The 19,444-nt window shown below is 36.8% G+C and overlaps 1 protein-coding gene and 1 long non-coding RNA gene across 2 annotated transcripts in view; one reads left to right on the top strand and one right to left on the bottom strand.

Moving 5' to 3' along the window:
* The window catches only part of LOC127957670 (membrane-spanning 4-domains subfamily A member 4A-like), a 62,722-nt gene extending 57,260 nt beyond the window's left edge, over positions 1 to 5,462 (top strand). The window contains exons 3-8 of the mRNA XM_052556300.1: positions 2,152 to 2,259; positions 3,078 to 3,266; positions 3,403 to 3,522; positions 3,610 to 3,666; positions 4,319 to 4,435; positions 5,043 to 5,462. Of these exons, the coding sequence (XP_052412260.1) occupies positions 3,099 to 3,266; positions 3,403 to 3,522; positions 3,610 to 3,666; positions 4,319 to 4,435; positions 5,043 to 5,174 (594 nt within the window). The 5' untranslated portion in view covers positions 2,152 to 2,259; positions 3,078 to 3,098 and the 3' untranslated portion in view covers positions 5,175 to 5,462. The remainder of the gene's footprint in view (positions 1 to 2,151; positions 2,260 to 3,077; positions 3,267 to 3,402; positions 3,523 to 3,609; positions 3,667 to 4,318; positions 4,436 to 5,042) is intronic.
* A 5,186-nt stretch (positions 5,463 to 10,648) lies between these two features.
* Positions 10,649 to 14,617, bottom strand: LOC127958363 (uncharacterized). The gene is made up of 5 exons (XR_008154018.1): positions 14,386 to 14,617; positions 13,793 to 13,926; positions 13,394 to 13,448; positions 11,989 to 12,113; positions 10,649 to 11,457 (listed from the first exon to the last, which is right to left on the bottom strand). It is a non-coding gene; the product is annotated as an uncharacterized LOC127958363 (long non-coding RNA).
* Between the last annotated feature and the right edge of the window lie 4,827 nt (positions 14,618 to 19,444).

The following is a 19,444-nucleotide window of genomic DNA, read 5'->3' as shown; positions in this document are numbered from 1 at the left end:
TTTTTTTAAAATACTAGCAAAAATCCATCACGTCTTCTGTGGAAGTCAGCAGAGAATCAATTGTGAGGACACAGAGCCTCTTAATGGATTGTAACGATCTGCTCAACTTCTTAACAAAAACAAGTCCAGCTTTTGGTTCAGACAGCGTTTGTAGTATTTTCTGCCCCAGAATTATTATTTATTTTTTTGTGGTCAATGCTTAGCTATTATCAATACAAGACTGCACAGCCTTGGAGAAGCAAAGACTGAAAGGGAGACCACAGTGAGGCACAGCTGACAGCTTCATCCAGATCAATGCTCCAATCTATCAAAGTAGAGAGGTCATTAGGTCAGAATATAAAAGATGCCCGTTTGACTATGTGAGATATTAAAGGAAAGGAAAAAAGAGAAAGAAAAAAGGTCTGTGATATTTTACAGTTGGGCAACAAAATTCAAAACAAAAATACACTTGTCACCTTATCAATATATAAAAAAAATACTAACAAACATTAGCAGTTACACATACTAATTCATGTCAGGAGAAAATAAATCAGAACGTGAGACATGAAAAATAACTGATAGACAACATTTTTGAAGTGGATCATAAAAAGTTCATCAAAGTTGTCCCAAGGCAAAAACACGTTTTAGGTTTAAGTACAAAGGTTTTGATCCAATTAAAATATTGACTACATATTATGATAAGATGTTTTTAAAACCAACAAAAGTGTATTAGAAAAATCAATAGTCTTTTGGGGGGTTGTCCTTGACCTTTCCCAACCTTGACACTGCTTTACTGGGCACAATGCTTTTTGGAGAAGATGTTTAATAATTTCTACCTCTACAAATACAATTCAGTGTGTGCTTCTTTTTAGTAGTACAGCTTTCTGCTTTACTGTTTTATAAATACTGCTTATGCAGTCAGCTGTGTGTGTGTGTGTGTGTGTGTGTGTGTGCGTGCATGCCTGTTTACAATTGACTTTATCATTGATGACTGATGAGAGTCTGCAGGTCAATAGAGCTTATTAAGAAAGACAGACTCTCAGTCCTCATTTAGATTGATTTGTGTCGCAGAAAGGGAGAAGGCTTTTGTGGAAGTAATGAACAACAATAATAAACTATTACATAAATACGGAGTCATTTGATTTAGTAACATTTATGAAGATGACACTAAATCCCACATTTACAATCTCCCACTTTCATCAGGAACTACATTTAAATGAACAACATGTCCTATAAAAATGAGATCAGCAGCAAGATGATCCCCCCCGCAACCCTCGGTAAACAAGATAAAGATTTGTATTATCTAAATGTGCCATCTGCACAAACATGCTTCTGTCTCATGAGAACCCCTCACTGAAGTTATTAAATTTTTAATTTAAAAGTGCATCAGATTATTTAATTGTTTTTTGTATTTTTTTTTATTTTTTATCTTTTTTTACTGATATTGCAAAGTTAACAAGTCTGCTTAAGTTAAGTCTTTATGGTTAAATAGCTTACATAATGCAAGGCAGCAAATGTACGCCTGGCAAAAGGAAATGAACTAAGGCAACCACAAATGCTCCATGGTAAACCACCTTCAACTTGATTAGTGTAGCACTAGCACAGTCATCTTGAGTTGTAAAATATATACATATAATCAGTACTTGAATTCGCAGGGAATTGAAGCCATGATTTTAACATGGATAGTGCCATGTTCTACTGTTTCAGCTGCAGGAATGCTAGATTTCAAAAATGTTTTTGCTTATTTTGGTTGTTGATAGAATGAATATTGTGCTGGGAGTCTAATGTGGACTAAGTAACTCTTTGTGCCAAAAATCTAAGCAGTAACAGAGCAAAGTCTGTTATATATTGTAACTAGGACTTTGAACCAATGAAAAAATAATTTAAATGGATTTAATTTAGAAATAATTTCCGGTATATATTTTATATATGTATCTTAGTGCTTTTAAAACAGTTCTGATTATTATTATTTGTATGGTTTAAAAAAAAAAAAACATCATCATCATCATCATCATCATCATCATCATCATTATTATTATCATTGGCCTGTGTAAATGCATAAATATTAATAATGCATTCAATTTAAGCAGAAGAAAAAAATGTTATCTATCATCAGTTGCCAGTTATTATGCGTTGAACATTATTTTTCACCAAAGTGCTTTGGGTTTTCAGAAGACGGTGGCAATTAACTTTAAGCAAGCCCCTCCTTAACGGTTCTTTTGAGTCAGCACACACAAAAACGGAAAAAGAGTTACCAGACATCAACTAATCTCATTTCAGGTAAGATGTTTTATAAATTGATATCAATGTTCTTTTTTGTATTGTGTGTTTATTGTACTGTATATACAATTTTTGATGCAGTCATTTAATTTTAATTTTGGACAAAATATATTTTTTTGGTGTAAGTTGTCACTCATTTATTGTGTGGTGCTAAAAACTAATTTTAAATCTTTTTTGATTTGTTAGAACATTAGGTTGGACAAAGGTATCTTAGAAAATTTGAGTATTTGGAACAGTAAAAGACAAAAAAAAGTTAAAAAAATTTTTTTAAGGGTAAATTCCTTATGCTATGCAATGAACTGTAATACATCTAATATAGGACATTTAATGTAATTTATTAGTAAAATATTGTTCAATTTATGTAAGTGAAAATTATCAATTTATTGATAAATTATTGTGAAAGACCACAAATTGACATTGGCAGAATTGCCTGTGACACTACAAATATAGTAATTTCTTTGGTTTTCCATTGAAATTACTGTATTTACTCTTAGTTCTTCTTACATTTTATGATACATCTCATGTTGTTAAATTGATGTTTATTTTATTACAATTTTTTGTTGTGTCATCTGTTACCATACTATTTGTTAGTATTTACCTCAGCTTTTGGAAAATCTACTTGTGATGAGCTCAAGTGGATTTCTCATTTCCATCTCTGTTTCTGTTGGCTGCCAGTTTATTCAAAAGATACGAAATAGAATTTAGTACGTCAGTAGGATATTTTTGTCCTCTTTAACTAGTCATAATTTCTCCTTTGTGCACAGACCTTTGTTCACATCTCTTATTCAACTGGCACATTACAAACTTGCTTATTACAGAAATCCAAAACTTTTTTAAGAATGGAAAGCGGTAAGGACATCTCAACTGACAAACCTACAGTTGTCATCGATGTAAATCCACAGGTGATACAAGACACTGTTATTTTTGTTGATGGTCATGAGGCCGGAGGAAAAAATCACAATACAGCTCTTAAAGGATTTTTCAAAGTACAACCAAAGGCACTAGGGGTAATACATTTAAATATTAATTATAAAATATTGTTTTGGGAATGTTCTGAGTATTTAATTTCTTCTAGATCACTGTATCCAAAAACACATTTTATGCCATCATGAATAAAATACCTGAACTATGTGTGCCCTCTAGACTGTCCAGATAATGAATGGAGGGATGGTCTTCGTACTTGGTGTTATACTTACCTCCAGTGTCTACAATTATTCTGCAATTCTTGACTATAGCGGCATAAACTACTGGGGGTCCCTTATTGTAAGTTTTATTTAATGGTTTTACTTTATGTCTTCTCATTTTAGTTTCCAGAATTATCTTTAAATGTCCTTTATTTTTTTTTCTCAGTACATGAGTGCTGGCTCTTTGTCTGTCGCTGCGCAGAATAAACATCATCCATGTGTGGTATGTGCATAACCCCGACTGATTCAGCACATACATAACACATTGTTTTAATGTATTTTCCCAATTGTTAGTTATAAGTGTGCACTTTAAATCATCTCAGGTTGTCATAAATGTAGAAGATTAGATATAATTTGTTAGCAAAGATTGGTTGTCTCATTGTAGCTTGTAAAGCTACTGCTGGTAAAAGGACCAAAAAACAAAAACAAAACAAAAACAAACTGGACCAGAGTTTTTGTCTTTAACATCTGTAACCCAATGTTTTGCCTAATGTATATCTAACTTTGATATGTTTTCCCAGTGTTTGTCTGCTCCAAATTAGCTGTTTTTAAATCACCCAACGCTATCTCACGACCAATTCGTACGTATTTTACGAGGTGGCTTATTCGTAACAATTTGTACGACCTCACTCGTACGATTTTATACGACCCCACTGACGGTTAGGTTTAGGGGCGGGGTTAGGTGTAGGTCATTCGTACAAATTCATACGAATTGTGCAACTCGTAAAATACGTATGATTTGGCAACAATCGTATGAATTTGTACGAGTGTGGTCTTACGAATCAGTACGAATAAGCCACCTTGAGAAAAATGTACGAATTGCAGTGAGATCGGGTTGAATCACCAGCATAGTATCGTAAATTCTGTTCCTACAGGTTAAAGCATCTCTTGGAATAAATGTGTTCAGTGCCATAACTGCAGGGATAGCCATTCATCTGATGGGCATACAATTAGCATTAATATCAATGGATCATCCAAGTTTATATGTTGAGGTATTATATTCACAATGTACAATATCTTGTATTCATGTTTAGTTGTGCATTCATTTGTGTTTTCTTTTTTAATAGCTGTTATTTACTTAAAGGCACAGTTGAAAATTCTATCATTATTTACTCACTCGTATATAACTCCTAACCTGCATGCATAAAACACATAATGAGAGATTTTGAAGACTGTACTGCTCACTCTGTAACATACAATCACACTGACTGGGGGCAAGACATTTGAAGTTATCACATAAGCAGTTCATATGATCTGTGCACATATTCCAGGCCATAAGATAGCTTTGTGTGCGAAACAGGCTGAGAATGAAGTCATTATTCACTGAAAAATATTTAGATGAATATTTTCAGGTCACAAATCTGACTGACCTGTTTCTCAATTTCAAGATCTGATCCCATTGCAGGAAAAGGCTCAATGGCAGATTTTTAAGTAAATAAAAACATGCACATCAGTCTGTACCTCACACAGATCTATTGTATGGTAAGGCATTTACTGTATAAGACTATATATATATTCTGATTGTTGAGATACTCTCAACTCTCATATTTAGCTCAAAATGATTCCTGCTTCAATATACTTTTTGTTCAATTTTTGTAGTATTTTACAATGAGGATCATTGGAATATTGCTGGTGTTCACCATTCCTCAGTTCATCATCTCCATCTATATCTCAGCATTTGCCTGCAAAGCCGCCTGCAACAAAAACTCCACAGTGGTCAATGTGCACTAAACTGGGAAAACGATTGAGTGGTGATGATGCTATTATTGCTATTATGAGCTTGGCAATCAGTTTTATCACAAAAATCTAAAGTTATTTATATGAATATTTTTAGAGGATGATGCAGCTCCACTGAACAAGCAGAATGATAAAACTAGCAGAATGTAAAGGAAATGACCTGAATGGTTAATGGTAAACTGCTTTTAACCTTAGTGCACCTCATACTGTATGAAATAGCTGAACTACTGTATAAGTAAATCACAGCATGCTTTATTGTTTCTCTTTATAATCTATCAAAGACTGGAGCCTATAAACTAATAAACTGTATGGTGTATGGTTTTTATTCAAATTAAAACTGATAGAGCCTGAGTCTGTTGTGTACTATTATATCTTGTCTGTTACTTTCAAGAAACACTGAGTCACAGTAAGGAGATCATACAGTCCAAAAGATGGGAATTAATATCTCAAATTATTGCTCCTGATTATTATTATTATTTTATTTTTTTGTATTAATTATAGTGTTTTAGGCAAGAATACTTATGCAAAATTTTATATATACTGAAAATGTTTACTTAAATATCAGGTGATATTCCAATTTGTTTAGTTTTGATCATTTCATGTAAAGTTGGTTCCTTCTGGCTTTAAGAAGTAATTTAAGGCCTTACCCAATCATATACTGATAAATGAGTGCACTACTACAGGATTATTAGGTGTGTTTGAACATATAATCATACATATTTTTTGTTCTCAAATGGTCATAATTTATGCTACCTTGTAGTTTTTATCTAAATGTAAAGCCCTTTGAATTTAATCAATCACCTTTATTTATATAGTGCTTTAAACAAAATACATTGCATCAAAGCACTGAACAACATTCATTAGGAAAACAGTGTCTCAATAATGCAAAATCATAGTTAAGGCAGTTCATCACTGAATTCAGGTATGTCATCTCTGTTCAGTTTAAATAGTGTCTGTGTATTTATTTGCAATCAAGTCAACGATATCGCTGTAGATGAAGTGACCCCAACTAAGCAAGCCAGAGGCGACAGCGGCAAGGAACCGAAACTCCATCGGTGACAGAATGGAGAAAAAAACCTTGGGAGAAACCAGGCTCAGTTGGGGGGGCAGTTCTCCTCTGACCAGACGAAACCAGTAGTTCAATTCCAGTCAGATTGTGCAGAAGTATCATCTGTTTCCTGTGGTCTTGTCCTGGTGGTCCTCTGAGACAAGGTCTTTACAGGGGATCTGTATCTGGGGCTCTAGTTGTCCTGGTCTCCGCTGTCTTTCTGGGCAGTAGAGGTCCTTTCTAGGTGCTGATCCACCATCTGGTCTGGATACGTACTGGATCCGGGTGACTGTAGTGACCCTCTGATCTGGATACAGACTGGATCTGGTGGCCACGGTGACCTCGGAACAAGAGAGAAACAGACAAATATTAGCGTAGATGCCATTCTTCTAATGATGTAGCAAGTATATAGGGTGTTATGTGAAGTGTTTCCGGTTCTGGTTTACCTAATTAATGCAGCCTAAAAATCCTTTAACGGATTTGGATATTAAAAACATATTAGTTTGTTATGTGTATGCCAGGTTAAAGAGATGGGTCTTTAATCTAGATTTAAACTGCAAGAGTGTGTCTGCCTCCCGAACAATGTTAAGTAGGTTATTCCAGAGTTTAGGAGCCAAATAGGCAAAGGATCTGCTGCCCGCAGTTGATTTTGATATTCTAGGTATTATCAAATTGCCTGAGTTTTGAGAACGTAGCGGATGTAGAGGAGTATAATGTAAAAGGAGCTCATTCAAATACTGAGGTGCTAAACCATTCAGGGTTTTATAAGTAATAAGCAATATTTTAAAATCTATACGATGTTTGATAGGGAGCCAGTGCAGCGATGACACGACCGGGCTAATATGGTCATACTTCCTGGTTCTAGTAAGAACTCTTGCTGCTGCATTTTGGACTAGCTGTAGTTATGAGCTAGGGCATCAACATAATCCTTGAAATATGATGCAGGCACATATGACATATGCTCCTCCATAGTAGTTCTTCACAGTCCACACACACAAAGATACACCAGAAGAGCGATCAGACAACCACATCAACACAACTCATTTCATTTCAGGTGAAATATATTTAATATATCAATTGCTCAGGTAAAACTTATTATTATTTAAATTATAAAGTATATCTTTGTACACTGTACACACTTTGATATATATATATATATATATATCAGTTACAAATAACCATAATTTTTTGAATTTTTGTGATCTTTCATACCAGCAATTGATTTAGTGTAATTTTGTGTTTTTCTTGTCAAACTTCTCTATACTTTTATCTTAAGTTTTTAATCAAGGTATTATACGAGTATACATTACAGTGATAACATCTTTAGATGTGCATTTTCTACCTTTACTTTTTATGACACTGTAATCTAAAAAAAAGCCATTGTAATTTTCTTGTTTTAGAAAGTTTTATATATCAATCAAAACAATGCTATAAATATAAATGTAGACTGTTCATGAAAAGCAGACAAAGGCAGCCTTAATTGATTTGTGAATTTTAATGCTTAAAGGAATAATTTACCCACAAATTACTTCTTACTACTTACCTTCTTTTGTTCCAAATGTGTATACATTTCTTTGTTCTGTGGAGCACAAAAGAAGATTTTTGAAGAATGATGGTAACAAAACCATCAAGTAGCTGGTGGCAGTGGCAGAGCTAAAGTTACATGGTGTGGCCAGGGGGTGGCCAAGGCTAATTCAGGAGGTCAGAAAAACAGTGTATAACTCCAACCCGGTATAAAAAAATGGGAATTATATAAATTAATACTTTTATTTAACAAAGATGTTTTCAATTGATCAGAAGTGATGATAAAGACATTTATAAATGTTACAAAAGATTTATATTTCAGATAAATGCTGCACTTCTGAACTTTCTTTTCATCAAAGAAACCTGAAACAATTCAAGATTCAAGATTTTTATTCGTCACATAAAAAATTATATATAGCATATAAAACCAGCAGTGAAATTCTACTCTGCTGTTTTCAACATTATAATAAGAATTATAATAAGAATTTTTTGAGCAGCAAATCTAAATATAAGCATAATTTCTGAAGGATGTGATTGGAGTAATGATACTAAAAGTTAAGTTTGGAGATTGCAGGAATAAATTACATTTTAAAATATATTCAAATAGAAATCAGTAACAGTTAATAGTAAAAATATTTCACAATATTACTGCTTTTATTTTGGATCATAAAATGCAGGCTTGGTTAGCAGCAAAAAAAAAAAAAAAGAAAAAAACACACATTAAAAATATTTTTGACTGGTAACGTACACTTTACTTTTTCTACATTTTTCTAAACTATACAGGGAACCCTTACCATTGTTTTGTATACAAATTTTATATTAGACCATTTTTATAAGAACATTATATCTATACATTGTATACAATGTAATTTTTGCATTACATTTTTAACAAGTTTATGGACACTACTGAGTGAATTTTCTGCTGTTAATATCTTCTAGCTGCTGTCTTTTCACAGTTGAAACACTCGTTGATTACATGATACACTAGACATTCAGTAAGTTGTAATGAATCTTTCAACATGGATCAGATGTTCCTTCAGTGTTTACTTCATGCTAATAAAAATCAATAAAAAAAAAAAAAACCTGAGTATGGAATGAGACACTGTGTCCTCTAGGAGGCGCTATGGGGGACACCTTGTCGTGACCCGAGTCTGAAGCATACATTGAAAAAACACCAACTTGTTGGCCGGCGACAGCCTCTGACGTCACTACCGGCCCGACTATAAACAAGCACCGGGACGCAGTGTCTTAGGGTGTACTCACACTGCCAGTTTGAACCATGCCCGAGTGCGTTTGACCACCAAAGCGCGGTTCGTTTGACTAGTGTGAGTGCTCCGAATCGTGCCCGGGCGCGGCTCGATTGGCCGGCCCTGGCCCGCTTGGAAGAGGTGGGCCAGGGCACGGTTCAGTTGGACTCGGGCGCGGTTCGCATGCAGTGTGAGCGCTAACCGTGCCGGGGCACGGAAAAGGACGCTTTGCATCACGGTTTTGCGACGCTCCAAAACCAACATGGCAGGGAAAGGGTCGCTTTGGTCTACGGCAGAGGTGCAAAACACATAAAAAAACTAAAAACTGCAAAGCCCTTGCTGCACTTCAGCTGGTATCTTGCAAACATCCTCATACGAGCAGCACGATTACGTGAAAATGTTCGCGCCACTAAGGCGACACATCTGTTTAACAACAGGCTGTGGACCAAACAACACAAAATTATCCACAAAGAAAACAGAGCGATGCACTCCATTGTGTTCATAGAGCGCCGCTCTTCCTGTTTATCCCGAAACCGTCGCACCATAATGACGTAAGCATGCTCCGGCACGAATGCTGAAACCCTATATGTGAGTGCAGGCCAGAGGGGGAGTGGGGAGGGGGGACAATCGTACTCGGGCCCGGTTCATGGCAACCGTGCCTAGTGTGAGTACACCCTTATTCCCTACTCAGGGAACCATGGTTACATTCATAACCTGAAACGTTCCCTTTCAAGGGAATTTCGAACTGCATCCTCTAGGGGGCGCTATGGGGAACAGTATACACACTCCGCCATGCTGAGGGGAGTGCAGGCCAGAATCATGGCGAGTACTAAGTACCAACTCTACCATTTCCATGGGAGTCGCCCCTGGGACGTCTGTGACAGTACCCCTTACGGCCAAAGGCCTAAGCTACATACCCAACTTAATTGTTAGAGCCTCGGCCCAGGGTAGAGATGAAGGCTTGGAATCAGGAAAGATTCCTTTAAAGGGATACGGCTAAGAACCTAGCATTTTATACCAAGTCTCGCCTGTAACACAGGGGCTACCGCTAGCTTTCGCATAAACTTGCTGAAAGAGCTTTCTCGACAGTTCTCTAGTAGCAACACCCTGTTTAGATAGGTATCCGAGGATACATGGGTGGAGTGGCACCCAAGATGAAGAGAGTAACCGACTCAAGAAAGGGCATGAAGCAACCGCGCAAAGCCCTCACCATATACACTGTTAAAAAAGTTCCGTTAAAAAACTGAAAAAGTGCTGGTAATTAATTACCAGCACTTTTTCCGTTATTGTACGGGCACTTCCGTAAACCTTAAAACGGATATTTCCGTAGATTTACCTGAGTTTTTCTGTACCATTGACGGACACTTCCGTCAAACCTAAAATGGAAAATTCCGTATTTTCCGTAAATTTTTACGTCATTGTACGGACAATTCCGTAAACCCTATAACAGATATTTCCGTAGATTTACCAGACTTTTTCTTTACCATTTAGGGACACTTCCATCAAACCTAAAATGTAATATTCCGTATTATTAAAGTACTCAATCAATACCATTAAAAGGACACTTCAGTCATCCTAAAATGTTTAATTCCGTACAAAATTAAAATAAAATATGAGCAGGTACCTGTACAATAATGGTCACAAAGATAAAGATTTTATTATTTTATTATTTTTTTAATACATGGGGTAAAAATTTATACAAAGACAGGGCTGTCATTATTAACAATTGCTACAGACTAATAGTCAATAGTCAAGTGAAATTACATAATTTTCCTATAGAACACATTATTTAAAAGCACAACATGTGAATTCTGACATCAGTTACTTTCCCTCATACCGTTCCAAATCCATACGATTTCCATTCATCTTTGAAACACAAATGAAGAGTATATTTTATGAAATCTCTGCTTTCTGTCCCTCCATTGACAGCCTATGCAACTACCATTTCAAGGTCTAATACAGTATAGCTGTCAGATTTCATTAGTGTTCCAAAAATGAACAAAAGTCTAATAGGATTGGAATGAGACTTTTCATATAATATTACGGGTGAACTAAACCTAGTTAGATTAACTTACCTTTTATTCATGCTAAATTATCTGCATCTACAATTGACATAAAAAAAAATTAAATAAAAAGCTTGTACAGCATTTGAAAATAAAGAACAAAGATTTATGCACTCATTCCTGACATTTTAATGTTAAACTAAGAGAACTATACAATCTAAATTAAGATCAGGGCTCCAAGTGTTTGTGTGCTTTTAGGATCTCTTGCCATGTGCCCGTTTGAGGAAACTTTTTTTTTTTTTTGCTGCATGTTCAGTCCAAGTCCTAAATTGAGATTTGAAAAAAAACAAAAACAAAACCTTGGAATCTAGAAGTAGTTCAGACATGAGTCTTGGAAGCGTAGATTCCCTTCATCTGAACCTTTGACGCTCGGTCAGGATTACTTAACAGGAAGACTGTTAATGACAAGAAATGAAAATTAATGAAAGTGAAGTACAGAGTAATGTGCAGAACAGGTTGAGATTGAATTATCAAGTTCCATTTTAAGCATTGCTTATAAAATGCTAAACTTGCATTTCCAGTGGTCTCCAATTGCATCGGTCACGTGATCTTGTCAAGAATGTTTTATTCGTTCTTAACCCGTAAATCATTCAATTATCTTCAGAACACAAAATTAACGTAAAATTACAGTTGAACTACTGATGTCACATGCACCATTTTCACGAAGTCCTTATACTATATTTCTGTGCCTGATCGTGGTAGGGCACTTGCTGTCAATGGAGGGTCAGAAAGCTCTCAGATTCCATCAAAAATATCTTAATTTGTGTTCTGAAGATGAATGAAGGTCTTACAGGTTCGAAACAACAAGAGGGTGAGTAATTAATGACAGAATTTTTGCTTTTGAGTGAACTAACCCTTATTATTTTCAACTAAATGGCAACATAACAAAATGCTTTATACACAGTTTTATTAGATATGTTCCTTACATTTGAATGAATTCCAGCATAGGTGCCATTCTCCTCTGGATATTTATGTTTAAAATAAAACAAAGAGAATGTGTAGCTCGGCCGACCACAACGGGGGAGGAAATGGTAACTTGTGTGACAGCAATCTGGAATCACCAATAACAATAAACAAAGAAATTATAAACAACACATTGTAAATTCAGAAAGCCACTCCAAACATTGATTCAATCTTTCTGTTAACTGACTAAAGGACTCCATGACTAATTTCTTGTCAGTGTTGAACATCCCTAATGGTAAAACCATGATGGATAGCAAAATTCAATTTGAAATGTGCAAAATGGCAATGCAATACATAAAATGCCAATGTAGTTTTGTATTTTAATTAACATTTTACCATACATGTGTCAAATTTAGTGCAAAATAAAAACTCAGTTATATAATTTACATTTGCCATTTTCTACACTAGTTTTAATATGCAAATTAAAAACATTTTAACACTTTATAAGTTGCAAAATTACAGTGAAAATGCATTACCCAAATTTATTAGATGTTTAACATGTCCAAGCGAAAAATCTAGCTAAATTATTATTAATTGCCGTTTTTCCTAAATGCATTTAGACTTGGGGGGTAGGACACTTGGGATTGCAATTTCATCTTACTACCTCATGAAATTGTAGCAAAAATGCAGTGAGAATTTCACAATGCATTCTGAGCCAAATGTGTGAGTGAATATACACATATTGTGTGTCCTGTTGCTGACCCCCACCTTGATGTAGCCTAACGATTGACAGGTCAGGGGCGTGATGCATTTCCAAATGCGTTTCAAATCCACACTGACTTTATATTCATTGCGAGGTATTAAGTGAAAATGCAACTGAAACATCTTGTAAGTGTCAATCCACTTCTTCAATGCACTAAGAATAATAGAAATTGAAACCACCATTTTGTGGCACCTTTGGCTCAGAATGCATTCTGAAATTCTTACTGTATTTTGCTACAATTATCATGCTGTATTATGATGAAAATGCAATCCCAAGTGTCCAACCCCCAAGTCAAAATTTGTTTAGGAAAAACAGCATTTAAATGATAATTTTACTACAGTTTTTGCTTGGACATATTAAACAAATCTAATCAATTTGTGTAATATATGTTCATTTGAATTTTGCAACTTATAAAGCATTAAAATATGTTTTTATTTTGCATATTAAAAGTATTGTTGTAGGAAATAGCAAATTTAAATTATATAATAGTTTTTTTTCATTTTGCACTAAATATTGGACATGAAGGCAAAATGTACATTAAAATACAGAAACACATTGCTGTTTTACATATTGCATTGCCATTTTGCATATTACATTTCTAACTGAATTTTGCTACACATAAGCTTTCATTAATAAAAACTTAATAAATAAAACATAATACAAACCCGTGATAAAAATGCAGGGGGGGCTTGGGATGCAAAGTACAGCAGCAATTATGACCTGCCATTAGAAAAGAAAAAGAAAAGAAACAGAAACACCATCAATGTCATGAACTACTGTCCCTTTTAAACATGACTCACATCGACGGACATTTGACACATCCCTAATCTTTACATCAGTCAAGACTTATTAACTTATTTGAGACTCTCACTCGCCAAAAATGTACATTTTGTGCGTGCTTTTGTCTGTGTAAGAGTGAGAGAACTTGTATGAAGCACCATTCTCTGTGCGTGCATGACGTGTGTGCGTTCACAGACAGGGTGCCAGTAAAGTTACAGAATTAACTTATCGTGTGTGTGTGTGTGTGTTTAACATAAATAAGCCGATGAAATGTCTAAACCTACCTCGTTTGGCAGAAAAGGTGCGTTATCCTTGAAGAACTCCGTGTTGTCAGATCTTCTGCTCATATAATCTCTTTTAAATAAAAAGTCGTAACGTTAATGGAGTCTTCTTTTCTTGACAATTGCTCTGCCTGCTCCTGTTGAAGGCATAAAGCACACGTCGAGTAAATTAACGTTAAGATGTGACGGTATGCTGAAAATGTTGAATGCAACGGCTCCGACATTCATTTGCCAAACAAGCCAGGCAGCAACAAAGTTAACGATACAGTTTGTTACATTTAACAAAAAATAATTAACAAAGGAAGTGTAGGAACCATTCTCAAAATCCTAAATCCTACTTTAAAATGAGATTTTGACAGAGAGTATCTCCGTGAATAATGGCGCCTGCAAAAGCATTGGTTTCGCGCCGATTGTAGACTGAGCTTCTTGTACCCACAATGCAAAAGCGTAGTTAAAAAAAAACGGAGAAACGACTGTAAAAAGAAAATACAGACAATTCCTTTAAATTATTACGGTATATTGTACTGTATTTTTACGGACTTTTTTTACAGTGTAGGATATAAGAAAGAATTCAGAATACTAGTGTGCGAACTTACCACAGTGTGGATTTCAGAAAGTGTGCAAAGACTTCAAGTGCACACTTACCATAGCATGGATTTTCCAATAATGTTCTAAGGAGGGGCTCTCGTGGCACTCCGATAGAGCAGCTCATAGATGGAATAGTGTATCTCAAAACAGTATGTCAAATCGATCTATGGAAACAATACTGGAGCGCTCTGGTGAAAAAAAACTGAGAATTCAGTCTGATATGAGAGGAGAACTCCGAGCTCAGAGTAGCGTGCTCATAAGTGTTCATGTGCACACTGACCACCACGTGGTTTTGAGAAAGTACACAAAGCTTAGCGTGTGTACTTTAAAGGTTCCTAAGCATCGCAGAGGCGCTGAATCGCATGGGAGAGGCAAGCTCAAATTTTAGAAACCTCGGATGGGGGGAGCATCACCTGAGGCAGCATATACAAAAAGACTTCTGTAACTGCCACCTCCACTTCCCACTAGATGCAACAGCACCACTAAGTGGCCAGGAGATCCCTCAGGTTGACCTTGCTGGACATCCATTAAAATTCCCTGCAGTGCTGTGCCAGGCCTGATGATCAAGGAGACTCCCTCAGAAGCCTGTGATCTCAGCCCCTAATATCGGAACATAAAGCCGGATGGGTGGTGCTGGCGAGTTTTTAGTCAACACTGTAATTGAGCACTGCAAAGGAAACTCACTTATGTGTTTATTAGTAGACACATAACCACCAGCAATTTAATACACATAAGTATATACAGAGAGGGTTACATTTACTCACCCACCCTCCTGCGCTGAAGCCCTGCTCAAAAAAAAACATAAAAAACATTATAGGTCCAGCATAGGAGACTTATGTGAGAGGTTTCCACCTAACCTCGATCAGGTGGAGAGCTGGTGGTTACAGGGGAATTTGGAAGGGGAGGATAAAAGCAGAAGTTAAAAATCCCCAAAGGGATCGAGTAGATACGTCGGTATCATTCCGATACAGATGAGAACGATTCCTCTAAGGTGGGGGGAGGGGGGGGGGGGTAAGGGAGCGCGAGTTGCGACACTAGCCTTCTGTGCCCGTCTTTTATCCTCAGATCGAGACAGGCCAGGACCCCTATGTTGTTCGGGCTCAGACCTGGACCTTCATGGAACGAAGGATCTGAAAGCAGCAGAGCGTGCCTTCGTCTCCCTGAACTTCTCAATCACCGTCTCAACGGAAATACCGAAAAGTTCAGAAGGAGAAACCTGAGCATTGAGAAGAAAACATTTTCTTTCTTCCCGATGTCTCTCCACTTCTACCATGGCCGCCATAGTCCTGCCCATGGTGGAGGCAGCCTGCTTGGTAGCACAGAGAGAGATCTGTGGTGCGGCGCAGCTCAGCTACCTGATCAGAAAAAAGGCCCCCGCCTCTATCTAGGTCTCTTAGAAGATCAATCTGATATGCTTGAAACACCAGCATCAAGCCACGGCCTGAACTCCTACTGCGTATGCCTTGCCATTTAAGCGAAATGATATTCTAAAGGGGCTTAGATGGCAAGGACGGAGATTAAGAGAGGATGTTTCCCCTGCAGAAATATATATTTTTAAATCTTTCTAGAGGGGGCATCCCCTCATGGCCGTTTTCGTGCATTACCTCGATGTTGGCAGATTTATTTCGTGCCAAAACCGATGGATGCAAGAAGAAAACTGCCTCTTTCTTTTCTTTTTGATCTCTGTGTGGAGATCATGATCATGAAATGGAAGGCTCACCTGAGCTGGAGGGCTATGGTCAAAAAGATAACGCTCATCGAGTTTTTTTTTTTTGCCTCACAGTGTTACCTTGTTAGCGCACTCTAATGGAAAGTCCCTTTTTTTTACTTTGCCGTGGCACGATCAATAACCTTCAACAGCTTTACATACGCAGGGTAGGAGAATTGATAAGGCTGAGCCTCAGCTTCTTCACCATCCTCAAATATATCCTGCTTTTCCTGGGTAAAAACCCAGCAGAGCACTAACCTCAGTATCAGAAAGTGTTAAAGATATAACACCATCCTCCCGAGGCTCTCTCTCGTCTGCCGCCATTACGAGCGTGAAAGGGAAAATTCCTCTTTATACCATTCAGACAGATCCACCTGTATTCTCACAAGCTCATTCTCTTCCGTGCCTCAGCAGCGACAGGTCCTGAACCGCGGGAAGCAGATGGCTGCCTTTTTTTCCCTCAGAAGAGAGACGAATGAGAGAAAAGCTTTTTTAATTGAAAAAACACTCACAATGCACGCAGATTGCCTCCTCAAAGATGCGTGTGTGCTCTTCACCCAAACAAATGACGCAAAGATTGTGTGTGTCATTGGGTGTCAAATAATGCCGACACGGATGCACACATTGTCTATACACTTGCTAGTTGTTGCCATGATAAACAGAAAAAGATCGCTCTTACCGGTTCTTTCAGATGCACGCCGACATCATGATCATGATCATGATCAAACAGAACAGTCAGTGAAGATGAAGAAGAGAATGACTTGTGTTCCTGGTGCTTGTTTATAGTCACGCCGGTAGTGACGTCAGAGGCTGTCGCCGGCCAACAAGTTGGTGTTTTTTCAATGTATGCTTCAGACACGGGTCACGGCGAGGTGTTCCCCATAGCGCCCCCTAGAGGACGCAGTTCAAAGTTTCCTTGAAAGGGGAGCACTCCTGCTTTGCTTGAACTTGAGGCAAAGGGGGAGCGCGCATAATTATGGTCACGCTACTAAAAAGCTCCAAAACTATATTTATAGTTTGAAATTCTTAATAAAATTTGAATGAAGATTTTGAATGCCGAGACTTCGTTATGGAGTTAGAAATGTGTCTTTATTACATGCGAGAAAATAAAAGATCTGAGAGAAAAAAAAAAGTTTGAGAGAAAAAGTTATCACACTGATAGCAAAAAAACATTTCATGAGAGAAAAAAGAATATTTGAGAGAAAAAGTTTTCATGCCAATAGCAAAAAATAATAATATTTGAGACTAAAAAAAGTTTTGAGAGAAAGTATTTTCTCATAGAACATAAAAAAATATACATTTGAAATTTTAAAAATTATTTCTGAGAAAAAAAATCTCTCTCAAAATAGTTTGAAAAAAACTCTCAAATATATATTTTTTGCTATCAGTGTGAAAATATTTTCTCAAAAAAAAAAGTGTTTCTCTCGAAACGCTTTTCTTTGCTCTTGATGCAATTTCTTGCTCTCGTGTCAGGATTTTGCTTTCACTGTGAGAATTGTGTCATGGGCGGGGCCACGTTCCTATTGGCCAGTCGGGTGAGCATCGTCTTGTCTTGGGAGTCGAACTGATTCATAACACCATTGTTCGGTTCACCTGCATAGATGCCGCCTCTGCCTTATGGCTAGTTAAGTTGAGCACAGACACTCCAATGTTTGGGTAAGATGATGACACACAGCTGGCTGAGCAAGTTCAGTATCACTGAAGATTAAACATTAAAAAATAGCACTCATATTAATGAATGTGTATTATATTATTTGCTTGCTAATTGCTAGTAAAGCTAACCAGTCATCATGCTAGGTAAACTTGCAAACTCACCTGGTTTATACTATGTTTAAATCAAATGCCAAATTAATGTTTTGATTGAGATAGTTTCACGCCTTATTTAGTGAGTAGTGAGCAGTGATTGATATACCGTTTGAAAGTGTCCCACCTAGTTTTGTTTAAAATAGTCTTTGTATGGTTGTTGCACATGTTTAGCTACACTGCATGTATAGCTCGCAAACTCAGCTACACGGGGCTTATTCTAAATATTTTTTTACCATCTAGCCGAGGTCTAGAGCTGACAAGGTAAATTGCAGGTCTAGGACTAACTCTTACATTAGCAACCCACAAATATGTTTGTGCCTGTACTGTCATGGTAATTATTTTTTCTTTTAAATCTTTCAAACGGTATGTCAATCACTGTCTAACGTTAGCTAGTTGTAGGGTTGCCACCTTCCATGCATACTAACGTTAGTTGAAAGTTGTGCGGGAGGTTGTAAGAACAAGCAGTTACTCTTCAGGTGCTTTGAGGCTAGCAAGTGCAAAGGTAGAAACTAGCTCACTACTCACTAAATAAGGCGTGAAATCTAAATCAAAACATTAATTTGGCATTTGATTTAAACATAGTATAAAACAGGTGAGTTTGCAAGTTTACCTAGCATGATGGCTGGTTAGCTTTACTAGCGATTAGCAAGCAAATAATATAATACACGTTCATTCATGAATGAGTGCTATTTTTTAATGTTTAATCTTCAGTGATACTGAACTTGCTCAGCCAGCTGTGTGTCATCATCTTACCCAAACATTGGAGTGTCCGTGCTCACTGCTCAACTTAACTATCCATAAGGCAGAGGCGGCATCTATGCAGGTGAACCGAACAATGGTGTTATGAATCAGTTCGACTCCCAAGACAAGACGATGCTCACCCGACTGGCCAATAGGAACGTGGCCCCGCCCATGACACAATTCTCACAGTGAAAGCAAAATCCTGACACGAGAGCAAGAAATTGCATCAAGAGCAAAGAAAAGCGTTTCGAGAGAAACACTTTTTTTTTTTAGAGAAAATATTTTCACACTGATAGCAAAACATATATATTTGAGAGTTTTTTTCAAAGTATTTTGAGAGAGATTTTTTTTCTCAGAAATAATTTTAAAAATTTCAAATGTATATTTTTTTATGTTCTATGAGAAAATACTTTCTCTCAAAACTTTTTTTAGTCTCGAATATTATTATTTTTTGCTATTGGCATGAAAACTTTTTCTCTCAAATATTCTTTTTTCTCTCATGAAATGTTTTTTTTGCTATCAGTGTGATAACTTTTTCTCTCAAACTTTTTTTTTTCTCTCAGATCTTTTATTTTCTCGCATGTAATAAAGAACCAAAACTCACTCCATACTTCGTTTCCTGCTGTGTCCTGTCTGCCAGCTCGTTGTCTGTGTCCTTGCTGCGCTGCGATGTTTTCCACTCTGTAAGAAAATGAACGTGTCGCAAGAGCAAGTACACGAGAGGCTGGAAATAGACGCAATGAAGCGCGATGCGTAACACTAGACCAGACGCGTTCACATCATTGATTTCGCGGCTAAAATAAATGCTTCTT

This window comes from Carassius gibelio, chromosome B5, assembly GCF_023724105.1.
Source record: "Carassius gibelio isolate Cgi1373 ecotype wild population from Czech Republic chromosome B5, carGib1.2-hapl.c, whole genome shotgun sequence".
NCBI classification, from domain to species: domain Eukaryota; kingdom Metazoa; phylum Chordata; class Actinopteri; order Cypriniformes; family Cyprinidae; genus Carassius; species Carassius gibelio.
This window is presented reverse-complemented; position numbering and strand designations above follow the sequence as displayed.